The sequence below is a fragment of the Heteronotia binoei genome, chromosome 21 (assembly GCF_032191835.1).
Source record: "Heteronotia binoei isolate CCM8104 ecotype False Entrance Well chromosome 21, APGP_CSIRO_Hbin_v1, whole genome shotgun sequence".
In the NCBI taxonomy this organism is placed as follows: Eukaryota; Metazoa; Chordata; class Lepidosauria; order Squamata; family Gekkonidae; genus Heteronotia; species Heteronotia binoei.
In genome coordinates this window covers 180,658,677-180,674,562 of record NC_083243.1, presented here as the reverse complement: position 1 = coordinate 180,674,562, position 15,886 = coordinate 180,658,677, and the positions used below count along the sequence as shown (strand labels likewise).

Below are 15,886 nucleotides of genomic sequence, written 5' to 3'. Positions count from 1 at the left end.
TGTTGTCATTCAAGGTCTCGTTTAGGCTGTGTTGAGATGCAGACTGTTTTTCTTCTACAGCCATTGTTTAGATGTATCTTTCAGCAGTAGCAAGCAGCAACAGTTCCACAGAACAGGAAACAACTCCAACAGAAGTAAGCCTTCCTATAATATGTGGGGTGGGATGGAAGAGAAAGTCATGGCTTAATATACAAACAGGTTCCTGTGTGAAATGATGGTGATGTCAGAAGGTGTGGCCTAATATGCAAATGAGTTCCTGCAGGGCTTTTCCTACAAAAATAGCCCTGGGTGTATTTATCATATAGTAGCTGGAAACCCATACTTCGCTATGGTATTTGACTACCCTTAACCCAGTTATAATACTGAATTCTGAGTGTTTTCCAGCCCTCACCTGGAAATTGGCAACGACGATTCTCCAGGAGGGTGGCGTGTATGGCATTGTGCCTGTCTGAGGTCCCATCCCTCCTGAAACTGTACCCTCTCCAGGCTGCACCCCTGAAATTGCCAGGAATTTACCAACCAGGAACTGGCAACCCTATCTCCTTCCCAGTAGCAGCAATGTTATTACACAGGCCCAGGGGTTTGGGCTGGGCGTTAAATTGGATTTGGCAACCCTAATCCAGACTTAAACTTCGTTAGTTTTCAAGGTGACACCGAACTCAAAACTTTGCGGTCATCCTTTTTATAAGAGAGAGAGAGAAAAAAAAAGTCCCGTTTCAGCGACGGAACACTGAAAACTCTTGGTTTGTAATAACGAGGTCTTTTAATACCCCTGCTAAGCAACGACTATACAACGCATCCCGCTCATTTACAGCGCCGGCGCTAGGGCTGCCAAGTCCAATTAAAGAAATTTCTGGGGACTTTGGGGGTGGAGCCAGGAGACATTAGGGGCGGAGCCAAGATCAAGGCTGTGACAAGCATCATTGAACTCCAAAGGGAGTTCTGGCCATCACATTTAAAGGGACGGCACACCTTTTCAATGCCTTCTTTCCATAGGAAATAATGGAGGATAGGGGCACCTTCTTTTGGGGCTCATAGAATTGGACCTCGTGGTCCAATAGTTTTGAAACTTGGGGGATATTTTGGGGAGAGGCACTAGATGCTGTACTGAAAATATGGTGCCTCTACTTAAAAAAAACAGCCCCCCCCCCCCCGAGTCCCAGATACCCGCAGATCAATTCTCCATGATTTTCTATGGGAATAAATCTCCCTAGGGAATAACAGAGTTCCCAGCAGACATTTCCCTCCCCTCCCCCCGCTTTCTGACGACCCTGAAGCGGGGGGAGGGTCTCCAAACCGGGGGATCCCCTGCCCCCACCTGGGGATCGGCAGCCCTAGCCGGCGCAGTCAAGAAGGCGGCGGTGGCGCACGGAAAGCAGCACTCAAACACCAAGTTCCCCGCCTCGCCTCCGTTTCCTTGCTGCCGCCTCTGCTCTGGCGCGCCTTTGCTCCTCCCAGCTCGGCAGCCACTCATTTCCCTTACCCATTGCAGCATTGCTCTTCCCGGCCACGGCCCTTGAATGCCGCCGTGGCGCGCGCCTTTTACGCATCGAAGCGGTGCCGGGTGGGAGACCGGAGAGGCAAGCGCCGCGGGGTTCGGACCCGGGGATCATGGCGCGAGCCAAGGTAAGCACAGGGCTGGGAAAGGTGCAAAGGCACCTCGCAGGTGCCGGAAATATCGCAGCGGCCGGGTGGGAAGGAGGTTTTGGCTGATGTTGGCCCACACCGCCCAATCCTTGCTTAAGGGCAAGGGGGGAAGCGACCTCATCGCAGAGTCGGAAACGACCGATGCTTGCACGGGGGACTCCCTTAAGGACACATGTCGGCTGTGCACTGATTCGTTCCCCGGGTGAATCACACAGAGTGGCCATCCCCGGATATAGGTGCATTGCGCAAGTTGCATGCTAGTGACTTGGTCAAGGCAAATGTGGACCGGCTATTAAACCAGCATAGCGCAGCCATCCAGTTCGAGTCCCTGAGTGCCAAAGTACATGTGCGAAACTTTTCTCCGCCTTTGGAGGAAATGCATCCCAGATGCTGATATCTTTTCAGCCGTACAGGATCGTATTTAGAGCCAGGCAGGCCTACCCTCAGCCTTTCTGCTTTCTTGCTGTGGCAGACCCAAACTATGTCTGACCTCTCCCCGAGGCAGACCTGAACAAAGACGGCTGCTGCAGAACGCAAAATTATAAAGCCCGGGTGTAACTCCTCACGCAACGGTCCTGTAATCTGCCATCGGCCCTTTTGACTATTCCCATGGTCAGAAAGCAAAGGGTAGATTCCCAAGCTTCCCAGGATTAAACAAGAAAGTCCTCCCTTGCAAGGTCAGGCTTGCAGAAGGAGTTTCTCAGAAAAGTAAATTACTGTAGTAGGTGGCTAGCCAGTTTAGGTTCTGGGCTTAGATTAAGGCGGAGGCAGAAAACCACAAAGTAAATATATATATAAATATATTTATATTTATTTTTAATTATAATAAATTAATTATAAATTAATTGTATTAATTATAAAAAAATAATAAATAATAATTATAAATATATATATAAATATATATATATAATTAAAGTGCAATTTCCAAAATGACAAGAAACTGTGGAGGCTATAAATAAGAAAGCTATAAATTCAAATGCTAACTAAAACAGTAATGCGTTGGTTCCAAATATGAGATGTTACCATTCAACGTTAAAAGTTCCAGCAATCCAGAGGTTGCTCTCTCCTGGCAGTCAGCGTAGCCAAGAGCTGTCTGGCTCTCTCAAGCAACGTTCAAGACAGCCACTGGGAACCTGAAATTGACTGCACGCCAGGATCTCAAGCAGTCAGCGTAAAGCTAGACTAGAAACCTACTTCTTTATACGTTAGGGGGTCCTCATGGTCCCTAGGTGGAGATGTATAGCCAATTCATTTAAACCATTTCGAAAACAGATGACCTAAGTCAGGGGTGTCAAACATGCAGCCTGGGGCCAAATTAGGCCCTCGAAGGGCTCCTATCAGACCCCCAAGCAATTGGCTGTCATCTGCTTCCTTCTCCTATTCTCTTGCTTCCTTCTGCATCACAGCTTGCTTTGCCAGGCTTGCTCAATTGCACAGGAGCTACAGAACAAATATTCTATTTTCTCCCATTGGTTGAGGCTCTCCCTTGGAGAGGAGATGGGAAGGGAGAGCTTGCTTTTCCAGGCTCTCTCAATTGCACAGCACAGCTACTGAGCCAAGCCTCTCTTCCTTCTGTTGCCTGAAGCTCCTCCACCTTCTGGACCCTTGGGGAAAGAAGGAAAGAGTCAGAGCTTCCTTTCTCCAGTTCCCTGGATCCCATGGAAGAAATATAAAGAAAGTACCCTTAAGACCAATGAGTGCTAATGTTTTAAGCAGGTTTTATTTTAAGTTAAAAAAAATATTTAATTGTATTTGTCTGTGCCGTTTATAAAGTTTATATCTCTGCTACCTAATCTTAAATAGGTGCACACACGGCCCAGCCAGACATGGCTTAGCCCAACGGGGTCTCATTTATGCCAGATCTTTAGTAAAAGGCAAAAGATTTATGTGATCTGAAGAGAAACCAGAAACAAATAGGCCAAACTGTAAATCTTTTAACAAATTTTAAAATGACTTTTTAAAGGGTTAAATAATAATCTTTTAAATTCTTTTTTTACTGTTATAACCCTCAAGTCATCAAATTTTAACATGCGGATTCTTTGTGGGACTTTTTATAAGGTACTTTTAAGGTTGTTCTAGATACGCAAATGTTCTGATCAATGCCTGTGATAAACTGAACTGAACATGTCAGATCCGGCCCTCATGAGCTTGACACCGCTGACCAAAGCGGTGGTCTGGCCAGGGAAGAAGAAGAAGATATTGGATTTATATCCCGCCCTCCACTCCGAAGAGTCTCAGAGCAGCTCACAATCTCCTTTACCTTCCTCCCCCACAACAGACACCCTGTGAGGTGGGTGGGGCTGGAGAGGGCTCTCACAGCAGCTGCCCTTTCAAGGACAACCTCTGCCAGAGCTATGGCTGACCCAAGGCCATGCTAGCAGGTGCAAGTGGAGGAGTGGGGAATCAAACCCGGTTCTCCCAGATAAGAGTCCGCACACTTAACCACTACACCAAACTTGCTCTCCGAAGAAGAAATGAAACTATCTGTAGCTAGAGTTGGTTCCTTTCCTACAGGTGCTTAATTGAATAAAAAGGTAAAGGTAGTTCCCTGTGCAAGCACCAGTCATTTCCAACTCTGGGGTGACGTTGCTTTCACAACGTTTTCACGGCAGACTTTTTACGGGTTGGTTTGCCATTGCCTTCCCCAGTCATCTACACTTTCCCCTCAGCAAGCAAGTACTCATTTTACTGACCTCGGAAGGATGGAAGGTTGAGTCAACCTTGAGCTGGCTACCTGAACCAGCTTTTGCTGGGATCGAACTCAGGTCATGAGCAGAGGGCTCCGACTGCAGTACTGCAGCTTTACCACTCTGTGCCAAGGGGCTCTTATTAATTGAATAGAATGTGGCTAATTGGGAGCTGGTACTGGGCTCCTTGGCTCTCCTATACAGCTAGCTTTATCTGCAATTTCAGAAGGTCAGTTTGCTCCAGCGTCACAAGGCTGTTTCTGAACCGTATTAACCCACAAGCAGGTCTCCTTTGAAGCCTGAACCAAACTTTCAAACAGACAAGAATTTTTAGAGAACCAGTTTTCTTCACAGTTAAATGCTGGAGCAACAGTTCCATAGGCTCAGGGATGAAAAAGCTGAGTGGTTACTTTTCAGGGGCAGGGCAATTTCTCATAAGTCACAGGAGCTAAGTTGCAACTGCCCTGTGCCTGTTCATCCTTTATATTTGCAAGCACCAATATTAACAGTAATTTCTTTACTGTTTGATGTAGAGCCAGTTTGGTGTAGTGGTTAAGTGTGCGGACTCTTATCTGGGAGAACCGGGTTTGATTCCCCAGTCCTCCACTTGCACCTGCTGGCATGGCCTTGGGTCAGCCAGAGCTCTGGCAGAGGTTGTCCTTGAAAGGGCAGCTGCTGGGAGAGCCCTCTCCAGCCCCACCCTCCTCACAGGGTGTCTGTTGTGGGGGAGGAAGGTAAAAGAGATTGTGAGCCGCTCTGAGACTCTTCAGAGTGGAGGGCGGGATATAAATCCAATATCTTCTTCTTCTTAATGATTGTAAGTGCTGTGCTTTGAGTTTGATTCTCTCTTGCTTCTGTCTTTGTGTATTTCTGCATATTGCCTCTTCAGTTGGCTCATTTTTTCAAGTATATAATGGATGAATCCAAAGTTTATATTTCATTGTGATGGAGCCTTTAACACAAGGCACTTTCTACTTGTGGAAACTATTGGGGGCAACAGCAATGTTTGTTCTAACCCAGTGCGTTCAAATGTATTTTTTCTTCTCAGATGGCAAAAATTAAAGATACATGTTATAATCAGTTCTCAAGTATTGGGCATACTTGCAGGGATTTTTTTAAAGAGAAAATGAAGACTTTTATACTTTTTGACTCCATAAGTATGTCAAATAGGACAGTTTTATATGCTAAGTTATAAATGATGTGTTTATGTTGTACAATCAGTTTAAAACGTTTAGTTTTGATAGGGATACAAATATTGTATATTTTCCCCCAATATTTCTGTCTTTTCCCATGAAAGAAAGGAAGGGAAACATTTTTCCCCATGGCCTCAAAATTTCCAGAAATTTCGCATTTCTACCTGCTGCAACATTGATATTTATCATCTAAACATGAGTAAAGCATGCTTTTTTCCCCTTCAGAAGTACTGTTTTGTTCAAATAAATGGTTGCAGATTTAATCAACAAGGCAACAAGCCTGATTGATAAACTGAATATTTAGTCAAGTGACTTTCTAATTGAAATCTCTTTTGGTTCCATCTTTTTATATTGTGGGAATAAAAAAAAATTATCTTGAATGCTGCTATTCAAGAAGGTTCAGTTCAGTTCAGCACTATCAAGACATAGACAGTGGGCCCACAAAAAGCTAGTGTGTGGAGGGACATTTCTTCCACCCCTGCTGGTCTTCCTTTCAAGGCTATCTCTCCTTTGCCTTCCCCCTCACAGCCCTCATAGTTTCTCCCATTTTCCTTCTTCCTTCCTTTCAGCTGTATTACCACCCCCTGCTACATTCTCTTTTCCTTCCTTCCTTCTGGTTTTGCTCCCCCCTCCCCTTGTCCTCCCTGCATCCCCACTCCTTCCCCCCTCCCCAGCTCTCCCTAAGTTTCAAAACGAATCTTTGGCAGACATTTTAGATTACTTCAGCAGTGTTTGTCTAGGGAATCCAAAGTGCTGCTAAAGTCCTGGCACTTGGAAAAAATGTTTTAATTAATCCTCTTTTTAAATATAAGCTTTTCCTGACGTTAGGAATTGTTCTTGGGTTGTAGACATGTCTCTCCTATCTTTACATAGTCCTGTAGTGTTTTTAAAAAAAATAAAAGTCTGTGCTCTGATGCCAAGCTGAGAATTGGGTGTATGATGACTTTTTAAGTCATTTTTCTAATTCAATTTATACTTTTTCTCCTCTCCTTTTTGAAGGCAGCCGTAGTTCTGTGTATGGATGTTGGCTCTTCGATGAGTAACTTTGTTCCTGGAGAAGAATCTCCTTTCGAACAAGCAAAGAAAGTGATGACCCTGTTTGTGCAGCGACAGGTAAAAGAACTAACGACAGAATAATTCTGTGAGACATACCTATGTCAAGCATTGCGAAGGCAAGAAAATGCCCTCATGTCCATCCGGGGGCGGGGAGTCTGTTTTGTTACATATTATGTATGGGGAGATTTACCGTATTTTTCGGACCATAAGACGCACTTTCCCCCCCAAAAAAAGTGGGGGGGAAAGTATGTGCGTCTTATGGTCTGAAGGTACGTACCTTCGGGGGGGGGGGGCGATCCGCTGCCTCTTCCTCTGATCCGGCGCTTCCCCCGCGCCTGCCTGCCTGGCTCCATCTTCTTCAGGCAAGCGCTGGGATCGCTCCACGTGGCCCCACCGCAAACCCAGCGCTTCGCAAGCACCGGCTGCGGAGGGGGCAGCGTGCTTGCTCCTTGCCTGTGTGCCTAGCTTCAGCTGTGATGTTTAAAGCAAGCGCTGGGATCGCTCCCTCCGCCCTCCGATCCCAGTGCTTGCTTTAAACATCACAGCTGAAGCCAGGCACACAGGCAGGGAGAAAGCACGCTGTCCTCTCCACAGCCGGAGCTCGCAAAGCGCTGGGTTTGCGGAGGGGGCGGGTGCTTCCTCTGTCCCTGTGTGCCTGGCTTCAGCTGTGATGTTTAAAGCAAGCACTGGGATCAGAAAACGGAGGGAGCGATCCCAGCACTTGCTTTAAACATCACAGCTGAAGCTAGGCACACAGGCAAGGAGCAAGCACGCTGCCCCCTCCGCAGCCGGTGCTTGCGAAGCGCTGGGTTTGCGGTGGGGCCACGTGGAGCGATCCCAGTGCTTGCCTGAAGAAGATGGAGCCAGGCAGGCAGGCGCGGGGGAGGCGCCGGATCAGAGGCAGAGGCAGCGGATCGCCCCCCAGGAGGAAGGTGCGTCCTATCCTCTGGAGTGCCTTATGGTGCGAAAAATACGGTAATTCAAGAATGTCATTTCACATCAGTTCATGTTTGCCATCTAGTGCCTTCCTCAAGTTGATGTTCATCTCTAGTTCAGGAGCTGGAGGCCTCTGGCTCTGTGAGAGGTACCATCTGTTTCCCAGCAGTAAACCAGAAATAAAACATGTGTGAAGAAAGTAACATCTATAGAATCAGAGCATGCTGATAAAACCAGATTAGAAGTGCTGGCCTGCTGTCCTTTAAACTCCTTGCTGGCTTGGAATGTACAGTAATTTACACACTTGAAAGCTGAGACCTCAGCCTTTCCTGGTTTATAGTGGGAAAGATATCCATCTGCTTATAATTTGCTACATGCTATTCCTGTGGTTTTTTTCAGAGTTGGAGATCTGTTGCAAGAATACAGAATTTTCCAGCCATCCAAGCACATTGGGTTGTCAAGAAATGTTTTTTCTCCCTTTTCCCTAAATAACATTTTATCCCAGTAATCCTTTGTCTGCGTTCCTTCTAAATTGAAACCATTTAAGGGTAGCAAAGGACCAAGCATAACTTCTGCAACTATTTATGTGCATAGGAGTAGAATTCTATAAAGGCATTTTTTGGGCCTGAACAATTATTTCTAAATATTGACTTGCAGTCCTTGTAGCAGTTTGGTATCCGAGTATAAAACCTATATGATTAAAAAAGGGTTTTCGTGTAACACGCATAAAGTAGGAAGCAACTGAGCTGTATAAATGAGACTTAGTTGTAAAGTATATGCCACTCACTTTTTTTATTTACGCTGCTATTTTTTTTTTTTTTACCATCTCCAGGTATTTGCTGAGAGTAAAGACGAAATTTCCTTGGTTTTATTTGGCACAGACGGTACTGGAAACACTCTTGCCTGTGAGGATCAGTATCAGCATATTACTGTACACAGACACCTGTTTCTGCCAGATTTTGATTTATTGGAAGACATACAAAATGTGGTTCAGCCAGGCACTGGACAAGGAGACAGTATCCTTTCTGAATGCTGAAAACCTTTTCTCTGAAAAACAGTTACTGGGAAAGCCTAGTTCAGTTCAGGGTTCATGAACCAGGCAGCTCTGAACTGATCCCCTGAGCAAAACCTGCCTGAACTGAACCGATTCAAGGCCCTCCTGATGATGCGTGCATGTCACTTCTGGGAGGTGTTGAGCGCTGCCTTCAGTGTGCCTGTCTAATCCAGAAGTGACAAAAGCCACACACCGCTTCGTGGTGGCATCAGGTGCTGCCCCTGACGCCACCCAGAAGTGGTGTGCATGCATCAGGGTGCTGAATACCCAAACTGAGCAGAAGCTTAGCGAGAGTTTAGGGAAGGCTTCTTCCCCAAACCTTGGTCCGGGGTTCACAAGCTAGCCAGAGTTCAGTCCAAACTAGCCTACCTTACAGGGCTATTCTATAGGTTACTGAGTTAATATATGTAAAGCATTTTGAATCCTCTAACGACTGAACATTATTGCGATTATTGCTACAAAATGCTGCAGTAGGATTAGTGCCATTGCTGTTGTATCCTGACTAACATATAAGTTCTGTCTAGGTTGTTTTAAATTTTATCTTTTTCTTAATGAATTTAGTTCTGGATGCTCTTATTGTGTGTATGGATTTGCTTCAAAAGGAAACAATGTAAGTACTCGTCTTTTCAGAATTTTGAAATAGCTTTGCAACGTTATGCTCTTGGGAATGGTGCAGCCTTTCAAAACCAGTTTGGTGTAGTGGTGAAGTGTGTGGACTCTTATCTGGGAGAACCGGGTTTGATTCCCCACTCCTCTACTTGCACCTGCTGGCATGGCCTTGGGTCAGCCATAGCTCTGGCAGAGGTTGTCCTTGAAAGGGCAGCTGCTGTGAGAGCCCTCTCCAGCCCCACCCACCTCACAGGGTGTCTGTTGTGGGGGAGGAAGAGAAAGGAGATTGTGAGCCGCTCTGAGACTCTTCGGAGTGGAGGGCGGGATATAAATCCAATATCTTCATCTACCTCACAGGGTGTCTGTTGTGGGGGAGGAAGGGAAAGGAGATTGTAGGCCGCTCTGAGCCTCTGTCCTTGAAAGGGCAGCTGCTGTGAGAGCCCTCTCCAGCCCCACCCACCTCACAGGGTGTCTGTTTTGGGGGAGGAAGGGAAAGGAGATTGTAGGCCGCTCTGAGCCTCTGTCCTTGAAAGGGCAGCTGCTGGGAGAGCCCTCTCCAGCCCCACCCACCTCACAGGGTGTCTGTTGTGGGGGAGGAAGGGAAAGGAGATTGTAGGCCGCTCTGAGCCTCTGTCCTTGAAAGGGCAGCTGCTGTGAGAGCCCTCTCCAGCCCCAACCACCTCACAGGGTGTCTGTTGTGGGGGAGGAAGGGAAAGGAGATTGTAGGCCGCTCTGAGCCTCTGTCCTTGAAAGGGCAGCTGCTGTGAGAGCCCTCTCCAGCCCCACCCACCTCACAGGGTGTCTGTTGTGGGGGAGGAAGGGAAAGAAGATTGTGAGCCGCTCTGAGACTCTTCAGAGTGGGGGGCGGGATATAAATCCAAAATCTTCATCTACCTCACAGGGTGTCTGTTGTGGGGGAGGAAGGGAAAGGAGATTGTGAGCCGCTCTGAGACTCTTCGGAGTGGAGGGCAGGATATAAATCCAATATCTTCTTCTTCTTCTTCTTTTCTTCTTCAAAACATTGTTTTGTTGTTTAATAATGAATTGTGCGGTTGAGTATGAAACTGACAGTAGTAGGGGGAATTTCTGGAAACATTGTAGTGGGCAGTGTCCGCACAGGACAAAATGTTCACAAGGGAGATCAGTCCCCCCATGCACATTAGTAAAAAGGATTCTTTTGGAGGACCTTGCAACTAAATGGTGGGTTTGTTAGTACATTGGAGGAAATTTCAGGAATTTCCAACTCTGTTCACTTATTTTAGAGCAAAGCTCTAACAAGTGTTTTATTTTACTAAAGCTGAAAATACACCGTAATTGCTAAGAACCAGAACTGCGCTAATGTGTAACTGCAGAATTTAACTCGCGTGTAAGTGAATTAGACTCATCTGACTTCAGTGAAACGTTACTGAATAGCAGACAGAATGTAGCACTTAAGGTTTTTGATAGGATGTAAAGAAAGGGAAGAGCCCTGTGGTGCAAAGTGGTAAGCTGCAGTACTGCAGTCCAAGCTCTGCTCATGACCTGAGTTTGATCCTAGTGGAAGCTGGGTTCAGGTAGCTGGCTCCAGGTTGACTCAGCCTTCCATCCTTCCGAGGTCGGTAAAATGAGTACCCAGCTTGCTGGGGGGAAAGTGTAGACGACTGGGGAAGGCAATGGCAAACCACCTTGTAAAAAGTCTGCTATGAAAACGTTGTGATACAACGTCACCCCAGAGTCGGAAATGACTGGTGCTTGCACAAGGGACTGCCTTTACCTTTAAAGAAAAGCGCTTCTCCTGAGTTGCAGTAAATGAAACAGTTATTTAAATGGCAGCATTCCTTTATTGAAAGGGATATGTTAAGGGTTTTTGTTAAATTTGGGGGGTAAGATAGAATTTTGTTAAATTCAGATGGCTGTGAGAAGTTTAAGATTACATTTTGAAAAACTACAGTCAAAATGTTATAACTGGATATTTCCTTCTATTGAAATTCTCTCTCTCCCACTTTCTCTTAAGAGGGAAAAAATATGACAAACGGCACATAGAGGTTTTTACTGACCTTAGCAGTCCCTTTAGTGAGGATCAGCTGGACATTATTGTGGCTAACATGAAGAAAACCGGGATCTCACTGCAGTTTTTGTGAGTAAGGCAACGCATATGAAACAGTATTACAACTCTGCCATTTTTTTAAAAAGTCACTAGTTAAAACTCTGATTGTAGTAATTAAATGGATGTCATTTTGTACTTTTTTTTCTAAATGGGCACTGTGGTTTGCCAGAAGGAAGGCCATTAAACCTTGTATGAAAAACTGAATCAAAAAGGCTGGAATTCTGCAACGTAAATCAGATTTGTCTGAAGTTGCTTGTTTTGCATTTTTTTTGTGCTTTTATTAATCCTGGAGAGATAGCTACAGAAGAGCATAGCCTTTACCTCCCACAGCCATTCATTTTATTTATGAGATTTTATGATAAATTGCCAATATAATTTCAAGACTATCTTTGTAGATATTAAGCTAGAAAATTAATTTTCCCAGGAAGCTGAATTCTGCGTTCCCATTACTAAAACCCTTTATTTGCACAAAATACCTATAAAGCTAGCTAAAAGTTTAACGTAGGGCGACATGTAGAAAATGATTCTGTATCAATGCCTTAAAAATATTAGGTTAGATCCAAAGATTGTGGCATTTTAAGTATGAGGCATTTTAAGCAATAGAGTTCCTGTCTCTGTTTTCTCAGCGCAGCTCTCTGAGCTCCCCAAATTGTCCCTTTGTGGAACAAGGGGCCATTGTGCATAGTATGGGGAGAGGGAAGTAGGGGGATCTACAGACAAAGGAGGGACTCGGCAAACAAGGCAACCCTACCTACTACTGGGGGAAAATGAGCTTTGAATCCAATTCATTCAGCAAAAAGCTCCCAAGTTGTCACTGATCTGTCACAAACAATACTGCTAATGTTGTGCTGTTAACAGTATTGTTATTTAGTCATCACATAAGCTTCAATAGAAGTTGAGTGACAATAATAAGTAGTTTCATCTTCTCCCAAATCCTGTCTTTGCCAGCCTACGACAAGTTAGGTTATTGAATTCACTAAGGACGTATTTCTCTGCTTAAAATTTGGTCCCAAGTGGTGGATAGGATTTAAAAAAAAAGAAAATCTCAGATAAACAGGTTACACAAGATACATTTGGAATATATGGTGTCAAACCAAATGTAAATCACGATTTTCACAGTAGGTGTTTTCATTCTTTATGTTTTGTTACAGTATGCTGAGTGACATTTAAATTATAACAAAAAAAATAATTTTATGTGAATGCACTATATTAAACTTTCAATTTAGCCCCTGTTGGCAGTAGAAAAACCCATCCATTTTATTTATAAATTCATGAAATGATTCAGCCTATTAATATCCCATGCAGAACTAGTCATGCCGCTAGTGACTAATAGTAAAGCAATAAATAAGCATTAGCGTGGGTTTGCTTGCTAAGGCTCCGGAATGACTTTTGAAAGTGTATCAGGACAAAGGGAGGCTAGAAAATGTCAGTTCATCAATTCACATTTTTTCCTTTGAATTTATGTGCAGTTGAACATATGAAGCTGCCTTATACTGAATCAGAAGTCAGTATTGTCTTCTCCGACTGGCAGTGGCTCTCCAGGGTCTCAAGCAGAGGCTTTTCACACTTATTTGCCTGGACCCCTTTAGTTGGAGATGCCGGGGGTTGAACCTGGGACGTTCTGCTTCCCAAGCAGATGCTCTACCACTGAGCCACCATCCCTCCCCTGCTCTCCAGGGTCTCAAGCTGAGGTTTTTCACACCTATTTGCCTGGACCCTTTTTTGGAGATGCCGGGGATTGAACCTGGGACCTTCTGCTTCCCAAGCAGACGCTCTGCCACTGAGCCACCTTCCCTTCCCTTCTCTCCAGGGTCTCAAGCTGAGGTTTTTCACACCTATTTGCCTGGACCCTTTTAGTTGGAGATGCCGGGGATTGAACCTGGGACCTTCTGCTTACCAAGCAGATGCTCTGCCACTGAGCCACCATCCCTCCCCTGCTCTCCAGGGTCTCAAGCTGAGGTTTTTCACACCTATTTGCCTGGACCCTTTTAGTTGGAGATGCCGGGGATTGAACCTGGGACCTTCTGCTTACCAAGCAGACGCTCTGCCACTGAGCCACCGTCCCTCCCCTGCTCTCCAGGGTCTCAAGCTGAGGTTTTTCACACCTATTTGCCTGGACCCTTTTTTGGAGATGCCGGGGATTGAACCTGGGACCTTCTGCTTACCAAGCAGATGCTCTGCCACTGAGCCACTGTCCCTTCCAGTTGTTGTCCCGTCCCTTTGTATAATTATATGAATATGTTGTTAGCCGCCCTGAGCCCGCTTCGGCGGGGAGGGCGGGATATAAATAAAATTTTATTATATTTTTTATTATTGTTTTGGGGAATCAGGCACACAAGTGACAGTTGCTTTTGATTATATTCTCAGCTTGCCATTTCCAGTGAATGACATCGATGGAAGTGGGGATGCGAATGATAAGGCACATTCCAGTAGGTACCAAAACTCTTTTCCAAGGAAGGGGCTAACTGAGCAGCAAAAAAAGGGCGTCCTAATGGTGAAGAACCTCATGTTTGCACTAGATAAAGAAGATGGTCTGGAGGACATTTATACTTTCAGGTAACCTTGAACTGTACCTGCTCCCGATTCTTAAGGAAAAGATATTCCCTGCTGTGTGTCAAACATTGTATTATCAGCAGAATTTGGACAGGTATCCTTGGAAGCAAGAGCATGGCTTTTTGTCCTCAAACTTGAGAGATTACTATATTAAGCCTTTATTCAACCAACCATCTGTTCTCCCATACTCTGGAAACCCTGGCTCTTTTGCTCAGTGATAAGGATCCTAAGACCACTCTAGCAATTGTGAAATGGGTCTCAGTCCTTTTAGCCCTTATGCCAAAAAAGAAGAGGAGAGAAATAAGTGTCTTCCGCTGCTCAAGTTTTGTGAAACAGGGTGCTTCTGAGGGCACGAAAGGAAAGGAACTGTACCTGCTGCTGTAGTTAGTGGTTTACTTTTTATTTCACTGGCAGGACAGTGTGAAAGTTAGGCCTTTGAACAGAATTTTCGTCCATATAACTTGGCTTGTTTAGCACTACAGTGTTTGGGTTTCTCACATTTCTGTAGACAGTTGCCTTGATTATGGTGGAACATAATTTAATATAAGTGTACTTTGGATCACATGACCGAACTAAGAACATAAGATGTACTCTGTTGGTTCAGATCAGTAGTACATCTAGTTCAGCCTTCTTTTTCATACAGCCTTCAACCAGCTGGGTTGCAGGGCCAACAACCATGACCCAGAGGCCAAGACCTTTCCCTGTTGTTGCCTCCTATTTCTCAGAGCTTTCCATCCACTACTTCCTGGTTTACTTGCCACGAAGTCTCCTTCACACTAGTAAGGAGATCTCACGATACTTGACGTACTTCCTGTTTTGCTTGGATGTGCTGCAGGTCTGTGATGATGGTGCTCTTTTTTTCAAAACCGCAAGTAGACCAAACAATAAATTCCTTTCCACTTTTTAGCACTGACCTTTATTTTTACAAAGTCCAAATTTCAGCTCTTTTTCCCTTCTTCTTCCAAGCTTTCTAGATTTTCATTTCCCACCTTTTAAATTTACTCCATTAAATTGTAAATAGTCCTGGAGTGAATGATAGTAATCTGTACCTTCTCTTCCAATTATACAAATTCCCACCGGTCTTGCGTAGCTTTATTTATTTATTTATTTATATTTATATTGGGATTTATACCCCGCCCTTCGCACCGAAGTGTCTCAGGGCGGCTTTAGATGTTTAGCAATGTCTAAGAAGGTTAGGATTCTGTTGAGCTTATGTCAAATAAATGACTCTGAAAACTGCAGATGATGAAAATGCAACTCTTCCCGGAGACCCCTCAAAGGAGCACCCCCCCCCCCCCGGGACTCCCTTTTAGCCAAGGTAAATCTCCTCAAAGTTTCCTGTGCATATCTTGGACTAATCTCTGACTGAGAAAAGTAGGCAGTAGGCATTAATTTGCCTTCCACTACCCCGAACAGAAGTTCCAGCCTGCTCCCGTTATGAGAAGCAGCTCAGCTCGACATTTTCCTCCCCCGGAAGTCCCCTTATTTCTCAGAGCTTTAATGCTTCTGAATGTAGAGGTTCCTTTTAGATAACATGACTACTAATCAGTGAGCATATCCTCCAGCAATCCCGTTTAAAGCCACATATATGAGTGGCCATTGCTATGTCCACTAGCAGTGAATCCTGTAACTTGATTACTCACTGAATAATGTACTTTTGTCCATCCTGAGTCTATTGCTCATCAACTTCATTGAGTGTCCCCAAGTTCGAGTGTTGTGGGGATGGGGAAAAGGTTCTCTCTGTTGTTTTCTCCACCCTGCACCTAATTTTATAAACCTCGCATGTTGGTCTGAAAAGCACTACATGCTTTCCTCATAGGAAAGATGCTTCAACCTCTTAATCGTTGTTAGTTGCCTTTCTAAAGACGGTTGTAGGGGAGGTACACCAGATCGCTACCAAATTGCTGAAATGCATCTCAGGAAGAATGCAATTTGGAGGGAAGAAGCAGGCTTATTAATATATATGAGCTGCCTCTCAACCCACAGGAATTTGAGATGACACGCTGTTGTTGCTTATTTAGTGCCATCAATGCAAATGGCACTTTATGGAGTAAAGCTCAGGCAG

General features: G+C 44.9%; 1 protein-coding gene across 1 annotated transcript in view; it reads left to right on the top strand.

Annotated features, from left to right (window-relative positions):
- The first annotated feature begins 5,722 nt into the window (after positions 1-5,722).
- The window catches only part of XRCC5 (X-ray repair cross complementing 5), a 76,338-nt gene continuing 66,174 nt past the window's right edge, over positions 5,723-15,886 (top strand). Inside the window, exons 1-6 of the mRNA XM_060262446.1 lie at positions 5,723-5,726; positions 6,480-6,640; positions 8,352-8,535; positions 9,135-9,183; positions 11,176-11,298; positions 13,636-13,824. Coding sequence (XP_060118429.1) covers positions 5,723-5,726; positions 6,480-6,640; positions 8,352-8,535; positions 9,135-9,183; positions 11,176-11,298; positions 13,636-13,824 — 710 coding nt within the window. The remainder of the gene's footprint in view (positions 5,727-6,479; positions 6,641-8,351; positions 8,536-9,134; positions 9,184-11,175; positions 11,299-13,635; positions 13,825-15,886) is intronic.